Source organism: Capra hircus, chromosome 4 (assembly GCF_001704415.2).
Source record: "Capra hircus breed San Clemente chromosome 4, ASM170441v1, whole genome shotgun sequence".
NCBI lineage: Eukaryota > Metazoa > Chordata > Mammalia > Artiodactyla > Bovidae > Capra > Capra hircus.
Window position 1 is genome coordinate 50900555 of NC_030811.1, and position 17410 is coordinate 50917964.

The 17410-nt window shown below is 37.3% G+C and overlaps 1 protein-coding gene across 2 annotated transcripts in view; it reads right to left on the minus strand.

Annotated features, from left to right (window-relative positions):
- The window catches only part of SKAP2 (src kinase associated phosphoprotein 2), a 171764-nt gene continuing 154583 nt past the window's right edge, over positions 230–17410 (minus strand). The window contains exons 12-13 of one of the 2 annotated variants that reach the window (XM_013963339.2): positions 3026–3127; positions 230–2682 (exon numbers count right to left, since the gene is read on the minus strand). In XM_013963339.2, the coding sequence (XP_013818793.2) occupies positions 3035–3127 (93 nt within the window). In that variant the 3' untranslated portion in view covers positions 230–2682; positions 3026–3034. The remainder of the gene's footprint in view (positions 2683–3025; positions 3128–17410) is intronic. The other variant, XM_018047084.1, reaches the window with a different exon arrangement.

A 17410-nucleotide genomic window follows, 5' to 3' on the forward strand; every position in this document is an offset into this window, starting at 1 on the left:
GTAAATCCTATAGCAATGAAGTCATTTGTATTATCCTTACTTCTTTGAATAAATTCAGATGACAGTCCTATTTCATTTCTTCATTCAGTTTGGAGGCCAGATGGCATTAGAATCATTTACTTCACCTTGTTGTGCTTAATTACTACAATCAACACACTATTTTCCAAATTAATCATAACAAAGTAATTTCATTAGTAACACAGCAGGCTGTTGAATTATTAGCATCATAACAGTTTGCAAACAATTAAACTTTATTTGAACCTTAAAAATTTGCAGAGTGGAACATTATTGTAAGATCTAATGGCAATAGAGTACAAATTCAGTACAGAGCAAATAATCAAGCAAAATGCTATGTAAAATATGACTTACAATCACCTTTGAAAAAAATTAGCTCTCTAAATGTTCATAGAAAAACAAATAAAAGCTAAGCAAACATAATGGGAACATAGCAATTAGCATATTTTCTAACAAGCAATGCTGTTTAAATTCACATTAATGATATGATGATGGTCTTGGAAAGCATGTGATATATTGTCAAGGGTGTAAAGAAAACTTTCTCCCTCCTATGACACAAATGATTTCACCAGATGAATATAGAGGAGTCATGAGTTGAGGGTAATGATTGTTCTTCCTGTCATCCCAATTACAATTTTTTTGTTTCTCTTCTTATCTCCCACCTATATGCAAGTAAAAAGGAACAAAGGGCAGAGGCGCTCTGGACACAAGTAACACTTTTTTTCTGTACTGTCACCATTCACAGAGACTATCTGGCATCAGTTGGCAAAGGACTCCCTCTCCTGGATTAACTGTAAAAGGAGGCAATAATCTTCTAAATACTTTACATTTGGAGAAAGTCTGTGCCAGAGTGGGGGAGGGGTTTCCCAGTGGGTTCCTATGCAATGAAAAGCTGCTGCCATCTACTGGCCCAGGACTAAAATCTTCACTTGGATCAGAAGCACAAAACGTAGACCTTACAAGGAAGTCTACATTTACAGTGGAACCCACAATTGCTTTCACTTTTCAATCTCTCAGGTCTTGAAAACCAATCCACTACATTCATCATTGGTTGTCTCACATTTGCCAAGACGATTTCAATCTATTCCAGTGGCTCTATATTAGAACAAGATTAACAAGTCCACAAATTAATTTGTGAAAGCTTTAACTTGACAATGTCTAATTTAAATAAACTAGAATTTACCTACAATCTCCCAAATTAATAGATATATTTTTATATGTGAAATCAGATAATCATGTGGAGGGGATATTCACATGGGTTAGGGAGGGGATAACAGTAAAATATAAACTCTGAAATATTACTTGTAGATAATTTTTATAAATAATAGAGGTTTTTAAATATTATCAACTCATTTGCATGTTCAGAATCTTTATTTTCAAAGCAAAGATCTGAAAAGTTCCATAATAGTAGTATCTTCTAATCAATGATTCATTATTAGCAGACTATATTTACTCCAAATAATTATCCAATCAGTAGTATATTTTGATACATTTACATCATACTGGTACCTTGTAGACATTTAAAATACCTTTGATTTCAACCATACATAAAAAAGAAAGAATATAACTCCACAAACCTTGCTCTGGAGTACAACGTACACCTCCTGTATCAGACTGACATCAACCTTCCACTCACCTGTTGGTACATGTTTCCACCATGATTTCCACACCCTCCTCTCTGAGCCTTCCTTCTTTTCTCATTGCTTTGAGAAGTTCGAAGCTGTACTTCTCAAGTCTGTAGTAGTAGTTTTGTGGTAGGACTTTACTAGCATAGTAAGGATCAGGCAGGGTAAAAGTACTCAGTTATGCCTTCTGATTTTGAGAATACACTGAGATTCTTTATGCCATTTTATTCGTGGCAGAATGAGGCCTCTCATAAATTTTTTGTTTTATTAAATCTAAAGAAAACTACAGTAGAAAATGTTGGCAAGCCCATTATATAACCAGAGTATTTATTACTGGTAAAGGGGTTTGTACAAACCATGGTTCTGGTCTGCACATGTGTTGCAGAAGGTGACAGCAACTATCATTTGCAATTCTACCATTTTTCTTTCTCATGGCTATATTTAACATAAAGTAAACTTGCCAATCAGTAAAAATTCTTTCATGAAAACATGTTACTATTACTATGTGAAAAATACTAAGATGAATCATCTACAAAGTTTTAACAAAGCTACATTCTTTAGATAGCATTTACCAAAAACTTGTGAGATATATGCTATCAAATTTTCTTGAAATTATACTTTACATTCTGAAAACATTGATAACCAGTATTAAGAGAAATTACAACTCATACTAGTAGTAGCAATGACTATGTGATATATACAAAATAGTGCTGAATTCCTCACCTAAATCACATGAGTAAACAAAAACTATTGATGTATTTCTTTGCAAAATAGCAACAGGTGTAACTTTACTGTTTACTTCTAATTTACATTAATAGTATTCATTTAATTTCACATCAGAGGAATATTATAATAAATGCATAAAACAACAAAGACAAATGATGCTCAACAAAACAAAGAAAGGTTATGAACTGCCATTCGTGCTTTTACAATGATTCTCAATCCAAAAGATTTGCAGACTAGCAGAGGAATCTTCCTTTTTTGCAAGCAGAAAGAGAAAGCTGCATTTTTTCTCTTCAGACAAAATGTTGATTTTCCCTGCCTAGAAAAAAATTACATGTTTAGCCAAGGGAAGAAAATGAATGTTTACTCAATATTTTGTCAATTCAGCTCCTCAGAAAGACCGTAAGAGTGGTATTTTGCTAAAGAGGAGGAGGTTGTGAAAACAGCTGGTTATTAACAAAGGGACTTTCTCTAAGTAATCTATTTCCAAAGTAAATTCTATGAAGTTATTTTAAAATTTCGTAAAACAAGATAATGATTTGGGAGTATAATCTTTGTGTTATCAGAAAACTACAAAGACTTTTAAAAAAGCAAAGACTCATAACGCAGAGACCAAGAGAACATATGAGCTATTACAGAATATTGGATTAAAATGTACTTACCCAGGACTCTCAAATATCATACATCTCCATTATGTAGGCTTTCGGCACCAAGCCAATGGCTCCCTTCATTTCTCCTACCCACCAGCCATATCTATTGTATTCCTAATTGAAAACAATATGCAATATTAACCTTTAGACTGGTGTAAGTACAATGTCATTTGTATGCAACTTCTTAGAAATGTTATTTCTTTTTATAAAGTTATAAGAGCTTTGGCTGCAAATTGAAACATTTTAATCTTTTTTGTTTCCGGACACTTGAAAAATGCTGTTAAGCAAAGATTTAAATTAACATATAAGACAAAGCCTGTTTATTTCCTGGTGTAGAACAGAAATAGTCACTTAGGATAGGAACCTTGTAAATGAAACTACATAACGAAGTCGGCTCTCTGGGCCCCTTTCCCTTCTCTCTCCCCATGTCTGTCTGTCTGTCTGTCTCTCTCTCTCTCTCTCTCTCACACACACACACATACACACACATACCCACACAGCCTGGGGGACACCTTTTTATATGCAAACCACAGTGTTAGAGGCTCCAAGATCACTGCCAGGATCCTTGGGAAACTGGCTTTGCCTTCAAGAAGCTTATCATCTGGCAAGGATAGCCTTTTTTTTTTTTCCTTTCACAATAAATGACTTAATTTCTAGTTAAACTCATACAACCAAAAATGACTGAGAATGTAGAGGTATGCTCTTTCTCAGGAAAATGTAATACATCAGTGTAGCCATTTTAAACAGATAAATTAGCGAATTAGGAAACACTAATAAGATATCCCCAAACCGGCTTTCCAATAGAATTCACAAAAGGGCTCCTTTTCAGAAGCTTCCTAAAGGCATTTCTTGCTCCTCTGATTGATCACAAACTGCATTAGGTAAAGGATGAGCAGAAGGAATTTAAAGGTGGCATTAGATTCACCCTTATGGGGAGGATCAATAGGAAATAAAAGTATCTCAAGTTATAACGGCAAAATATTAATCCAGCTGTAAAAAAGAGTGACTGATGAGCCACTTTCGTGTTTATTTTGCTTGTGAGCTGAACCTGGGCCTCGTTTTCTTACCTTTGCTCCACTGAAGACACACCACTGGCTCCAGGCATTGTGAAAACTGTACCTAATGTTCATTTGTCTGCCAGATTGACTAATGTATTTTATTTCAAATTTATTTATGTTTAGTGAGATACAAACAAAGTAAAATGAATTACAAGTTTCAAGAATAATATCTTCCAAAAGCAATACTCTGAAAAAGCACCATAGGACCCAAATTTAATTTTTCATAGAAGATAAATTTTTAAAATCAATCCCCAAAGTAATTCAATAGGCTATGATTTCCAAAATCTGAGTCATAGATAAATGTGCATATGCATATCAAGTTATATGTGGGGAGGGAATGTTAATACCCAGGATAGACTTAATGTTTGTATTGATGACTAACTATTGTATTGTATTGATGACTAGCTATGCTATTGACCATCAGAAAGGAAAGTCATACAATTCTTCCATACAAATGCAGAAATTCCTAGGTGTGTACTGATATGTAGTCTATCAATAAAGAGTTTACAGGATTAAAATCCATAAATACTTTTAAAACAATGGGGTGTATCAGAATTAGGTTTTTTCTGTAACAATAAGATGGAAGGAAAAGGCTGGAGAGAGGGAGGGAAGACCTGATTCTAATGAGGGCACAGTTCTGGTTTCTGAAACAGTAGACTCAAGATTTTAAGTTCAAAAGTTTCATGATAGTATGAACTTAGTTGACAAAATTCTCTAAACAATGAAAATAGTTTGAAGCCCAGAACTCAATGATGATGACTATAATCTGCGCAGAATATATTTATCAGAAGAAAATACCAGCTTACTGAAAGCTATGATTAGCAACCATTATAGCAACCATTATATCCTAATAGGTACCTAATAAAACTGCCCTTTTCAATTTTTAAGGCAATGAATACAATTAGAGCCTAACGCTTAACAAAACAAATGTATTTCACCTTGCAGAGGCCAAAGGCCCACAGTGTAAGATTTCAAAATGAATACTTAACAGAGTAAGTCTAAGTGTGAAAGCTCTTATCCAATGCCCATCTAAGTTTTCTCCAACTGATTACTGGAAAGTGTAAAGGAACTAGGCCCCCAAAGGGTAGAAACAGAAATAGAATACATTTAGAGAGATGGTATAGTATGACTCAATCCTGCCTTCAGAGAATAACCTGCAATCTGGATTTCAATGTTTAGATTCAAGTTATAAACCAGAAAATTCATATCACTTTATAATATTCTGCTTTGAATTATAATCTGTACTCTCAATTAAGTATGTATTATTGTTCTCAAAAAGCTCACTCACATTCAAATTTAAGAAACTGACTTCCAACAAATCACTTCAACAAAGGACTTCACACATGAGAGAATTTTACATGACAGTAACTGAGAAGATTCATTAAATAGAGTATACTAGTAAACATCCGAGGAGTTTATTCAGCTGTAAACACATCCCTTAAAAGTCACATTCTAGGAAAAATATAAGTTTTAGGCTAAAATAATCCTAAATGCTTCACTTAATTAATTTAAAATAACTGAAAAGCCTATGAAATACACACCCTGTAGAAGTACTCTAAAATATCACAGGTTTAAATCAGAAGAGAGTAAAAATAAAAAACCAGAATGTTTATTACTCTACATTTGTAAAGAATTCCATATAGTACTCCTGTGTGGAATTAAGAGGTAAGATAAAATATAGTGAGGTAAAAATCTAGTAGGCAAATTTATGGATTTACACTGCAGCCATTAGAGTATGTCGGTGAGACTGCAAACACAGAAGCTTTTACTTTTATCATTACTATCCTCTGTATGAGCCTCCTGAGCAACATGAATCCCAATTAAACCATTTGCAGCCTATAAATTGGAATGAAGATGCTTCTTGGAGTATGGTATCCTAAACTTCAGGCTGCAGATTCAAGAGCACACACGATTTCCTGGGCAAGAAGAAAATATGCCTTCCTCTGCCTTCCCTGTTTGCTGCCCCCAAACAAATGTGATTATGAATGATGTATTACTTACAGTGGAAAATAATGCAATACATACAATGTTGTCTCGCTGTCCACATACTAACTGAAGTACTGGTTTAAAAGTCACAGGTGGGTCACGAAAAAAAAATAAAACAGCCCTCAAACCTCATCTTGTTAACAAACAAAAAATAGAGAGACAAAAATCATACCAGGCTGCCATCTACATCTCTGAAAGGTTAGGGGGCATCATGTCATCTTGATGGCACGCGAACGAGAGCTCAGGTACAAGAAGGTCTGCCATCTGGTATCCTTCACCCTCTGCGGCTCTTAACATCAACTGAAATGCTAACATAGGCAAGTGACTGTACTTCAGGAGGACTGATAAAATAATGAAGAGTCCTTTAATCTACAGGAAACCATTCTAGTCAATTTATAAGAAATATTGCATCCCTTTGTAGGACGTGTAATTATTTTCTATTAATCATGTGCTATAAAGCTACATTATGCGGTTATTCTGTTATCACTAGAAAGAGGCCTGCAGTCAGCTTCTGACAATGTTAGGTAATTACTAACACAAAGCTTCTTTCTCCTCGCACGGTAATGCTATCAAGATCCAGAGGTGTAGTGATGCTTAGTGTATAAAAATAGTACTCAAAAGAAATTCAATATCTGTAAAATGGATGGCTTCAAGGCAAAAATGTAATGTGGCAGTCACAGAAGCAAAAGCACCAAATTTGCCCAATAATTCGAGAAAATAATGAGAAAGCAACACTGAACAGTTGTGATCCAATGCCTCCATTTTCAGTTTTTCCATCATTAAAAGTTTTTATTTTGTAGTTAAAATTTTATGCCTCAAATAATCATTATTAAGCAATAAATTAAGGTGATTATGTAAAAAGGTAGGAAAAAAAGAACTAGTTTTGATTTTAAAAAAAAAAGAGAGAGACTTTATCCAACACAATAGCAAAGGTATGTCCATGTTTAATCATTAACTACATCTTCTCTCTCTGCTGCTGTTTTATTTTACACTTAAATAAGAACCCCCCTCGCCCCAATAAGACCCCAGCATTTCCTTAAATCCTTTTCAGCACCATGATTCTCATTTCTCAAGCATGCTAATCCACTTTCTACAAACCATATGGTAAAAGAATGCTGCCTTAACAGAAACTTGGAACATTAATAAGATTTTGTGATGTACCACCCCTTTCAGAGAGGAGTTACCAATCTGTCTGAAAGCAACAGGTGTTAGAAAGGTTAAAAGACTATATTCCTTTCTCCAAACATATATCTGTGCTTAAAAGCATACCAGTCTTATGCAGAAATAAAAGTAATTTTACTCACAAAATATAAACTACACTGAGTTTCAGAATGAGTGGACTTTACCATTGTTGTTCCAACTATTCACTGTGACTTTCGATTTTTCAAATTGTGGTATCATGAAAACTAGAAAACTATTTAAAATATGGAAATATTTTTCTTCAAGGCTACCTCTGCAATCTCTTCCTTTTTACTGTTTTCAATTAGAAACTTTATAAGAATCATTTCTTGTACATCCATCATTTCAAAAGTTCTTTTAAAATGCACAACAGGCACTTGACAACCTTGACATTTTACTATTATTATCTACACATTAATTGCTTGACTCTTAGTCTCCTAACCTCATTCCTTAAATGAGGAAATGGACACTAACAATCTCTAAGCTCCTCCATTATGTTTGAAAATCACCATTTATGAACCTGCTTTAACACCCTAAGTCTCTAAGCAACTTATGGAAACCAACCTCATTACTTTATAATTTACTATGCAGCTGTGAGCCTGAGTTACTCTAATTCAAGGAATTCCTATTTTTTTTCTCCAGGCACTGCAAATCCATTTTTAAAGCAAGAGAGATAGAAGACAAGCAAGAAAGGAGATAGTAAGGACTTAATTTCTGTGATCAATTTTAGTTTATGTTCCAGAGTCAAGACACATTTAATTCAAATTTCTACCCAGTCAACATTTACAATACGATAAAGTAAAAACTGACATGCAGACTGATGATTTGTAGATATTTTAGGCAAAGAAAAAGCAAATCACACTCAGCAGCAGGTGGCCTTGGCACTCAGTGTATACACCAACAATACACGACTCTGTTAACTGTTCTGGATCAGACCTTCATCACCTTACCCTGGATTACTGTGTTGTCAACTCTGCTTCTCTATTCTTCCTAGAAATTGCTTTTGTCAGCTTACTTGGCTGCTCAAGAATGTATACTAACCACTGCCCCGTCCAATGCATTAACTACAAACCTCTCAGCTTGCTTTCTTCCTACCCTGTGGGATGAAAGGGTGTGGATGTGGATGTAGCCACATCGTCCTCTCATCGCTCTGGTCCTGAAGCCTAACCTTCCACGCTGTACTCAGTCCCGCCTCTGGATGTGTTGCTCCCTTCCCAGGCGACGTCTCCCCTCCCTCATCCAAAATCTATCTAGTGACTAAAGCCTGACTCAGGTTATCCAGATTTCATCAATTTTTCTTTGAATTATCTAATCCATACTTATATCCCCCATTTCAAGCTGAGTATTTATTCCTCAGTGGAGTTTATGTACTTTAGCTTTGTCCCTCCAACTAAAATGTACAAACTCACTGAGATCATGGCAATGTTTTACACTTGGTCTGTGTGCCCCACACTCCAGGATGTGTAAATGATGTTCAATAAATATTTACTGCATGATGAAACGTGCTTTCTCTTCATTTTGGATGACACACCAGTTGACTGTCCTACATGTTTTCTTAAGATGTGTCATTTCCAATAGGAGTATCATTTCTTTGTGTACATGGGACATACTTGAAGAATTTTAGTGATGATGAAATTAAAAGACACTTGCTCCTTGGAAGGAAAGTTATGACCAATCTAGACAGCATATTAAAAAGCAGAGATATTACTTTGCCAACAAAGGTCCATCTAATCAAGGCTGTGGTTTTTCCAGTGGTCATGTATGGATGTGAGAGTTGGACTGTGAAGAAAGCTGAGCACCGAAGAATTGATGGTTTTGAACTGTGGTGTTGAAGACTCTTGAGAGTCCCTTGGACTGCAAGGAGATCCAACCAGTCCATCCTAAAGCAGACCAGTGCTGGATGTTCACTGGAAGGACTGATGCTGAGGCTGAGACTCCAATACTTTGGCCACCTCATGCAAAGAGCTGACTCATTGGAAAAGACCCTGATGCTGGGAGGGATTGGGGGCAGGAGGAGAAGGGGACGACAGAGGATGAGACGGCTGGATGGCGTCACCAACTCGATGCAGATGAGTTTGGGTGAACTCCAGGAGTTGGTGATGGACAGGGAGGCCTGGTGTGCTGGTTGGTATTCATGGGGTCGCAAAGAGTTGGACAAGACTGAGCGACTGAACTGAACTGAAACAAATATTTGTTCTGAAGTATGTTTAGCTTCATAGTATGAAGTTTGTTGTTTCTACTTATGGCTGGCTGTTGCCTATCACATTTTCCAATGTGCTGTATAGGATATCTTGTTTAAAGAGCCTAAATTTCACTTGCAGAAAGAAAGATACCTATTTCCCTGCAGAACTGGGACCACAGTTTGAAGAAATAGCTTCAGTTGAATTTACTATAAGTACTGACAGAAGCCTAAAAGGCAGAAACAGTGTGGCACATCTGAGGGAAAGTCTGCTGTTTTTTCTGTTTCTTTTTCTTGTGATTATTTTTTCAGAAGATCCAGTCTCCAGCTTGTTACTAACCAGGTATGTGACCTTAGGCAATCTCCAAGTTCTTTAAGGGAAGAATTTTTTCACATATATATCACTTTTGAGACTCCATAATAATTCAGTTAGATACTTTACATAAATTACTGTCTCTTTATTATACACTTGGACCCTCACAGAACTTTTTTTTTTTTTTGGTTGCTAAGTCATGTCCGACTCTTTTGCAACCTCATCAACTGTAGCTCCCCAGGCTCCTCTGTCCATGGGATTTCCCAGGCAACAATACTGAAATGGGTTGCTGTTTGCTTCTCCAAGGGATCTCACCAACCTAGGGACTGAACTCATATCTCCTACACTGGCACACGGATTCTTTATCACTGAGTCACCTGGGAAGCCCTTCACAGAATTACCTCTATGGAATCTCTTGTTACATTATATTTACTATAAATTTTTTTGGTTGAGGGTAATATCTGACACTGTCATTCTTATTACATAAAGTTGTTGTAGTCAGATAATCGTGAAGATTCTAGAAATTCATCTGATATTTTTAAGTAGCCAGTGCTGGGAAAAGCCAAGTGTCCTCCTTTACGATTAACATTAGCTCCTTGTCTCTCCCCTTTCCAGTCTGACTGCCAAGAAGCTCAGGAAGTTCAAGTGCAGAAACTCCATTGTCTTTTAAGATTTCTACAGAGGCAGTCTTTTTTCCATTCGTCTTTTATTTATTTTCCTCCAATTATGTGGAGCCTCAAGATCTATAAAGTTAGCACTAAGGTTCCACTATTTCTATGATTCTAAATTCTTTCAAGAAGTTCAGGATTCTTTCCTATTTTAACTGTATTTTCATAAACATATAATAAACATCTATCTGTCATGATGTTAGATATTAGGACTCAAAAATACTTAAGACACAGTATCAACCTCAATGAGTTGGGAGAAGGAAATGAATAATCCCAGTCATGGCCCACTTACTTCAGTTCAGTTCAGTTCAGTTGCTCAGTCGTGTCCTACTCTTTGCGACTCCATGAATCGCAGCACGCCAGGCCTCCCTGTCCATCACCATCTCCCAGAGCTCACTCAAACTCATGTCCATCAAGTTGGTGATGCCATCCAGCCATCTCATCCTCTGTTGTCCCCTTTTCCTTCTGCCCCCAATCCCTCCCAGCATCAGAGTCTTTTCCAATGAGTCAACTCTTCACATGAGGTGGCTCCTGTGAGGCCACCCACTTACTTAGGTGGAGCAAAATGGAAAGAGAGAAGCCTTCAGCGTCAGATCCACATTGATTCCAGGAGAAGGTACTCCCTAGCTGGTATCCTCGGGTGATCTACATAATAAGCTTACTGAGCATTAGTTTTCTCATCTACAAAATTATAATACGTTACCCTTCACAAGGTTATCATAGGAATCAGAGAAGTGAAAACATGTTGAGTGCCTAGAACAGGGTACTGGAGGTATGCAATAAGTATTTTTTTATCCCCTCCCTCTGCCTTCCCACTAACTGGTAAAGCAAAATACCAGGACAACAAAAACCAGCATTTTGGAGCACGCTCTAAGCAACCTAGGTTTCCCTGGTGGCTCAGACGGTAAAGAAGCCGCCTGCAATGCAGGAGACCTGGGTTCTATCCCTGGTTTGGGAAGACCCCCTTGGAGGAGGCATGGCAACCCACTGCAGTATTCTTGCCTGGAGAACCCTCATGGACAGAGGAGCCTGGTGGGCTATAGTTGATGGGGTTGCAAAGAGTCGGACACGACTAAGCACAGCACACATAAGGCAACCTGATCACTATGGGCTGTTCCAAAGGGAATCTGACCTTTAAAGGGGTCAGGTGGGAGACATCTCAAAGAGTAAGAGTGTGCCATATAGACACTGAGCGGGCTCTTGATTTTTTTGTGTGTGGAGAGCAGACGTGTATAACAAATCATGGATTTTTCCATTTAAGTTTTTTTTTTTTTTAATCAACAACATGGTACTTTGCTTTACTGTTGTTCTGTTTTGTTCCTGAAAAGCCTTTGCTTATTCCATGCAGAATTAAACCAATACAGCCCCTCCACTGCCATCTCTGGGTACTCTGCCTCTCTGACATAGCCCTCTGGTTTCTCCTTTACCCCTCAAACCACTACTGGGGCCTGATGGCCTGCCTCCTGTAGGCACCTTCCCCTTTCATCTGTCAACATTTTCCTGGAATGAAGGATAAGAGAACACCAGGAAGTACCAGAGTATGGTTTTTGCAAGTGGGTAACAAGAGGAGCCCCAGGAGTGGAATGAGAACATCTGACGTAGTGTGTTTCCATACACTGCTGATCACCACTAGGGAGAGCTGGGCCTGCCCATGAGACAGCATGGTACCCCAGTCCACAAGATGCCCAGACGGACAGCACAGACACGAAATACCATCAGATCCAAACAACCAGCAACATGTACAAATACTTCTCCTCCTTCCCCAAAGACTGTAAGACACGATAACATTTGGGGGGCTAGCTCAATATCACCACATATATCCTACATTGAGATGTCCGAGTTACTCTTCGACAGATAACGTTTGGGGAAGTAGCTCAATGTCACCACGGATATCCTATACTGAGATGTCCTAGTTACTCTTCTGCAGGAGTTTGCTATTTGTGGCGCACCGGGTCAGTCACAAAGGAAAAAACTAAGAATACCAAAAAGTAACTCTGCATTTCCCTCTGCCAGTACAGCTCAGCAAGACTTTCATTTTATTTATTTTTCTGGTGCATCTAACGCCAAAATAGCCCTAGTAACAGAATCTTCACATTTTCACAATGCAAAGCAAATGATCAGTGACAGTTACAATTCACCAATCACTGGAAAAAGTCATAGATACAAAGGGAGGCAATGCCTGAAACTCTAAACAATACACACTAAAAAAACGCCCTTTTACTGTATATTAGTGAACACTGACAACCTACATTTCCGGTTTTTGACTTAATAAAAAATGTCTCAAAAAGCCCAAGTCACACGTGTCGTAAACAAGATGAAATATTCCAGGATTCTTAACTCTCTTTATTTTTCTGTTAATAGCAGACAAAGCAGCATGCCTCTTTCCTGCTGAAGCATAGCTCTTCTGTCATTAAGTCTCCAAAAATAATTTACTGCCTTAAAAGTAAGAATAGGAATGTGGTTAGCAATTTACTGGTGAGTACAGATTGAAAGATAAACTAAATAGCAATGTAAATCCAGAACAGCAAGTATAATAACATAACCCAAGAGGTATGCAGGGCTATGGAATATGCCTACAGCTATGTAACCTGGATCCTGCTATCAAAATTATAAAACTTTATATATAAATACAGTTTTAGGATAAAACTATTAATTATGATATTATGTCTATTTAAGGTGATAACAAAATTGAAATGCAAACCAGTAGAAGGATTTAGCACAATTTTAAACAAACTGATTCGTAAAAATAATAAAAAAAAAAGATTTTCAACCTCTAATATTATTTTCCCCATCTAATAAATCTGAAACTAGGCTTTGTGTTTCAGAATAACTTCACTAACAAGGCAGTTATCACTGTTGTTCATTCACTAAGTCGTGTCCTACTTTTGCGACCCCATGGACTATAGCACACACCAGGCTCCTTGTCCTCCACTGTCTCCCAGAGTTTGCTCAAGTTCATGTCCATTGAGTTGGTCATGCTACCTAACCATCTCATAAAAATTACATATTTCACTTTCATTCATCCCTATAAATATCTTTCACTTCAGGGAGGAGGGAAAAAGATTTCAAAATCTCCATTGAACTACTGAAATATATAAAATGCTTTAACACATTAAAAAAAAAACAGCAGAATTCTTACAATGAAAAGAATTGTAAGCAATAAGTTACAGTCTTGTGTTTTTAGGCAAGCAGTATTTGAATTTATTATTAGTGAGGTTCAAAGGTTAAAACTAAGAAAATGCCAGACACTTTGAAGGAGGGCTGGCTCAGCCAGGGGTCATGTGACAGCTATTAATTGGAAAATGTTAAAAAGGGAAGGGGGAAGGGCAGAGTATCTGCCTTCTCTTCCTTCTTTATTGTAACATTTGATTTTCACCAGAAGAAAAAAAGAAAGAAAGCTAAGATTTGTATAACTCTCAAAAGAGGCTTGAAATAAATAAATCACCCACAGCAGATATCCCATCGAGGCTTCCTTGCAGTAACAGGAAAAAAAGAAACAAACCTGAAAAGGCTGAATTTTAAAATCAAACTATATTAGAGAATTTTAATAAAGCAAGCCTGATTGTCAAACTAGCTTAACTGTTTTGTCATTATATTTAAAAAATTAAAATACTCTTTATTATAGTATGTGCCATTTTATTTCTTGATTTGCCTAACTATTTATATTGAAAAGAATGAATCTTTTCTTGTGTGCCTTTTTTAAAAGACTGTTTTCAGAACTGACAATCTTCCAGGAGGTAAGTCAAATCAATGATAATTATATACTGCAAACTATAGATCAGTTAATTACAGAAAGCAACTTGTATTTCTTTGAAATCTTTTAAATGATATTTTTTATTAGGCAAGTCATGGAACTAATTTTTTTAACTAAGTACACATTTTTTATGGCTCTATAAATATTGTTAGACTCCTTAAAATGCATTCCTTAAGTATACAATTTTTACATTTAATTCAGAATGATGAAAAGAATTTTCATGATTAATGCTTACACTTTATTGACATGAGATAGGAAAGTAATAACCCATAGCTAGATTTAAAGTTGGATTTATGACATCATTTTGCTTGTGCACATTAGCTGCAATTACCTGCACCACTCATTCTGAGCCACTAGATGGTGTAAAAAATAAATTTAAATAGTAAAATTTCATTTCACCACCATGAAATCTAAATATAACTCTGAGAAAGATTAAACATCTTCTAGGTATATAATAATGCTAGTGATTTGTATTATCTACTGTACTTTAAAAAAAACTATTAATACATAGCATCAGCTCCACCTTGATCGAGAAACAAGTGCTTTTGAGCAATGCTTTCTCTCTATTAAGGACCTTGAGATCTGAATTTATAATGATACTCAGCACTCAAACTGCTGTCATCATTCACATATTAAATAAATTTATGATATTAAATTATGGTCTACGTTTGCCAAAATTTTGATAAAAATTGGAAGACAAAGCAAATATAAAATTAGAGAATCACCAGAGGTTCCTATCTGAACTCACCCAAAGCCAAATGGGGAAGTAAAACTCTTCACAAATATATCCTGAACCTCAAAGCAACCTGACAACAAATAGCTAAGATGCTCATTAATAGCCCTGAATGTGTTCAAATTCCACTGAGAGAAAACTAAGTGTCCTTTCTTTCACCCTCACTAAGACCAACCTGGTTGATTCTACTAGGTCCACAGCTGGGTAAATACGGGTATTTACTCATCCAGCCAATGGTGACAATGTGCTAGCTAACAAAGTCTTGTCTCTTCTTTCAAAAAACAAAATGAGTTCCAGAAAAAATGCCCACCTCCAGAAGGCATCTCAGGAAATGCTGACAGTGGAACTTTAAACTGTGTGAAAGGTTGAAAAAGGAAGTATTTTTGGTCAGCCTAAATAACAGCATTTAGAAATTTTAGATGGGAGAATATTCTCCCTATGCATGAGTCTGAGCAAACTCCAGGAGACAGTGAAGGACAGGGAAGCCTGGAGCGCTACAGTCCATGGGGTCACATAGAGCTGGACACAACTGACAACTGAACAACAACAATATTCTTATGAGCTGGACTTTAACCACTTAACTTAGCTTTACGACATGCACGCGTGTGTGTGCTAAGTCGATTCAGTCGTGTCCAACTCTGTGCGACCCTATGGACTGTAGCCCACCAGGCTCCTCCGTCCACAGGATTCTCCAGGCAAGAATACTGGAGTGGGTTGCTGTGTCCTCCTCCAGGGGAGTCTTCCCAACCTAGGGGTGGAAACTGCGTCTCTTATGTCTCTCCTCTTGGCAGGTAGGCTCATCACCACTAACACTACCTAAAATTACCATCTCCACAGAACAGGTTTGGGAGAAAAGGAATGACTTCCCCCCAAATCCTACATATATGATACACACCCATAACTGTACTTTCAATTTCACATTCACAGAAAATGATTTTCTGAGGCAATGGCAGAAATAAGACAAGCCTACGGGGGCGCTGCTTGCTTCACAGCTTGTCCCAGGGGCTGGTACTCAGAGGCTTTCAGCAACAAAGACAACTTGGTTCATAAAGAAAACTTCAAGAACAAACCCACATGGGCTTTGTAAGTTTCATATCTTACCACACAAATATAATGGCTGCATGCCATTTATCCCTATAGTCTGAAATTCCAAGTGGAAGCTAATCAACCTTTTAATTTTATATGCAATTTTATACACAATTGTATTTTATGCAGCTAAACTGGTGAAAGAAACTGTGAGCTAAGTAAATTTGAGGAATGATTCTAAGAAAGTTTCTTGTCAAGAACTGAAACTAATCAGTTTGCTTTCTATATTAAGTAACTGACTCAAAAAGCTGTGATTTTAACACAGGACTATTGAATGCTCTGTAGTAGGCTTAATCCAACGGTTGTGACATGACTGTTTATAGCTTCCAAGAACTGAAAGCATCCTTCTAAAAAAACAAAAAACTTACACACTAGTGAGCAGAGGACTGTGAGAAATAAGGAACAGGTCTTACTTGAGCACCTGAGCTAGCAATGATCACAGCTGACTGTATTTACTTACTATTTTCATCCAGTATTCTGCTGTTGCTGCTACTGCTAAGCTCACCAGGCTCCCCCGTCCCTGGGATTCTCCAGGCAAGAACACTGGAGTGGGTTGCCATTTCCTTCTCCAATGCATGAAAGTGAAAAGTGAAAGTGAAGCCACTCAGTCGTGCCAACTCTTAGCAACCCCATGGACTGCAGCCTACCAGGCTCCTCCGTCCATGGGATTTTCCAGGCAAGAGTACTGGAGTGGGTTGCCATTTACTTCTCCATCCAGTAATCTATAAATTTTTATATCTCATTTCTTTTGAATTCCTGGTGCCTAGAATGGGCCCTTGCATATTTTAGGTACTTTATGATGGCTACAAATTAAATACAAGTAAGGAAAGAAGGGGAGTGGGGGAGAAGAGAGGGGAAAAGGTAGGAAGATTGATAAAAGCACTAGAAAAAATACAAGAGCAGAAATCCCTGGTCTGGGAGTCAAGATGCCTGGTTAAAGGACTGGCTCTGGCACTTTCTTGACGCAAGTTCACTTATCTATGAAACCGAGGATAGACACAAGCCCAAAGGTCTCTCACTCAAATGTTCTATGATTCTCTGTGTATGATTTTACACACCAGTCAACTAGTGTTTAAATTCAATAAGTGATCTTATTTCCAAATTCTCTTCCGTATTTAATAAGCCATACTACCTTGCCGAAAAGTAAAAAATATTTCTCTAATAGGGACTGATGTTGAAGCTGAAACTCCAATACTTTGGCCACCTGATGCGAAGAGCTGACTCATTTGAAAAGACCCTGATGCTGGGAAAGATTGAGGGCAGGAGGAGAAGGGGACAACAGAGGATGAGATGGTTGGATGGCATCACTGACTTAATAGACATGTGTTTGGGTAAACTCCGGGAGTTGGTGATGGACAGGGAGGCCTGGCGTGCTGTGGTTCCTGGGGTCGCAAAGAGTCAGACAGGACTGAGCGACTGAACTGAACTGAATCAACAAAGA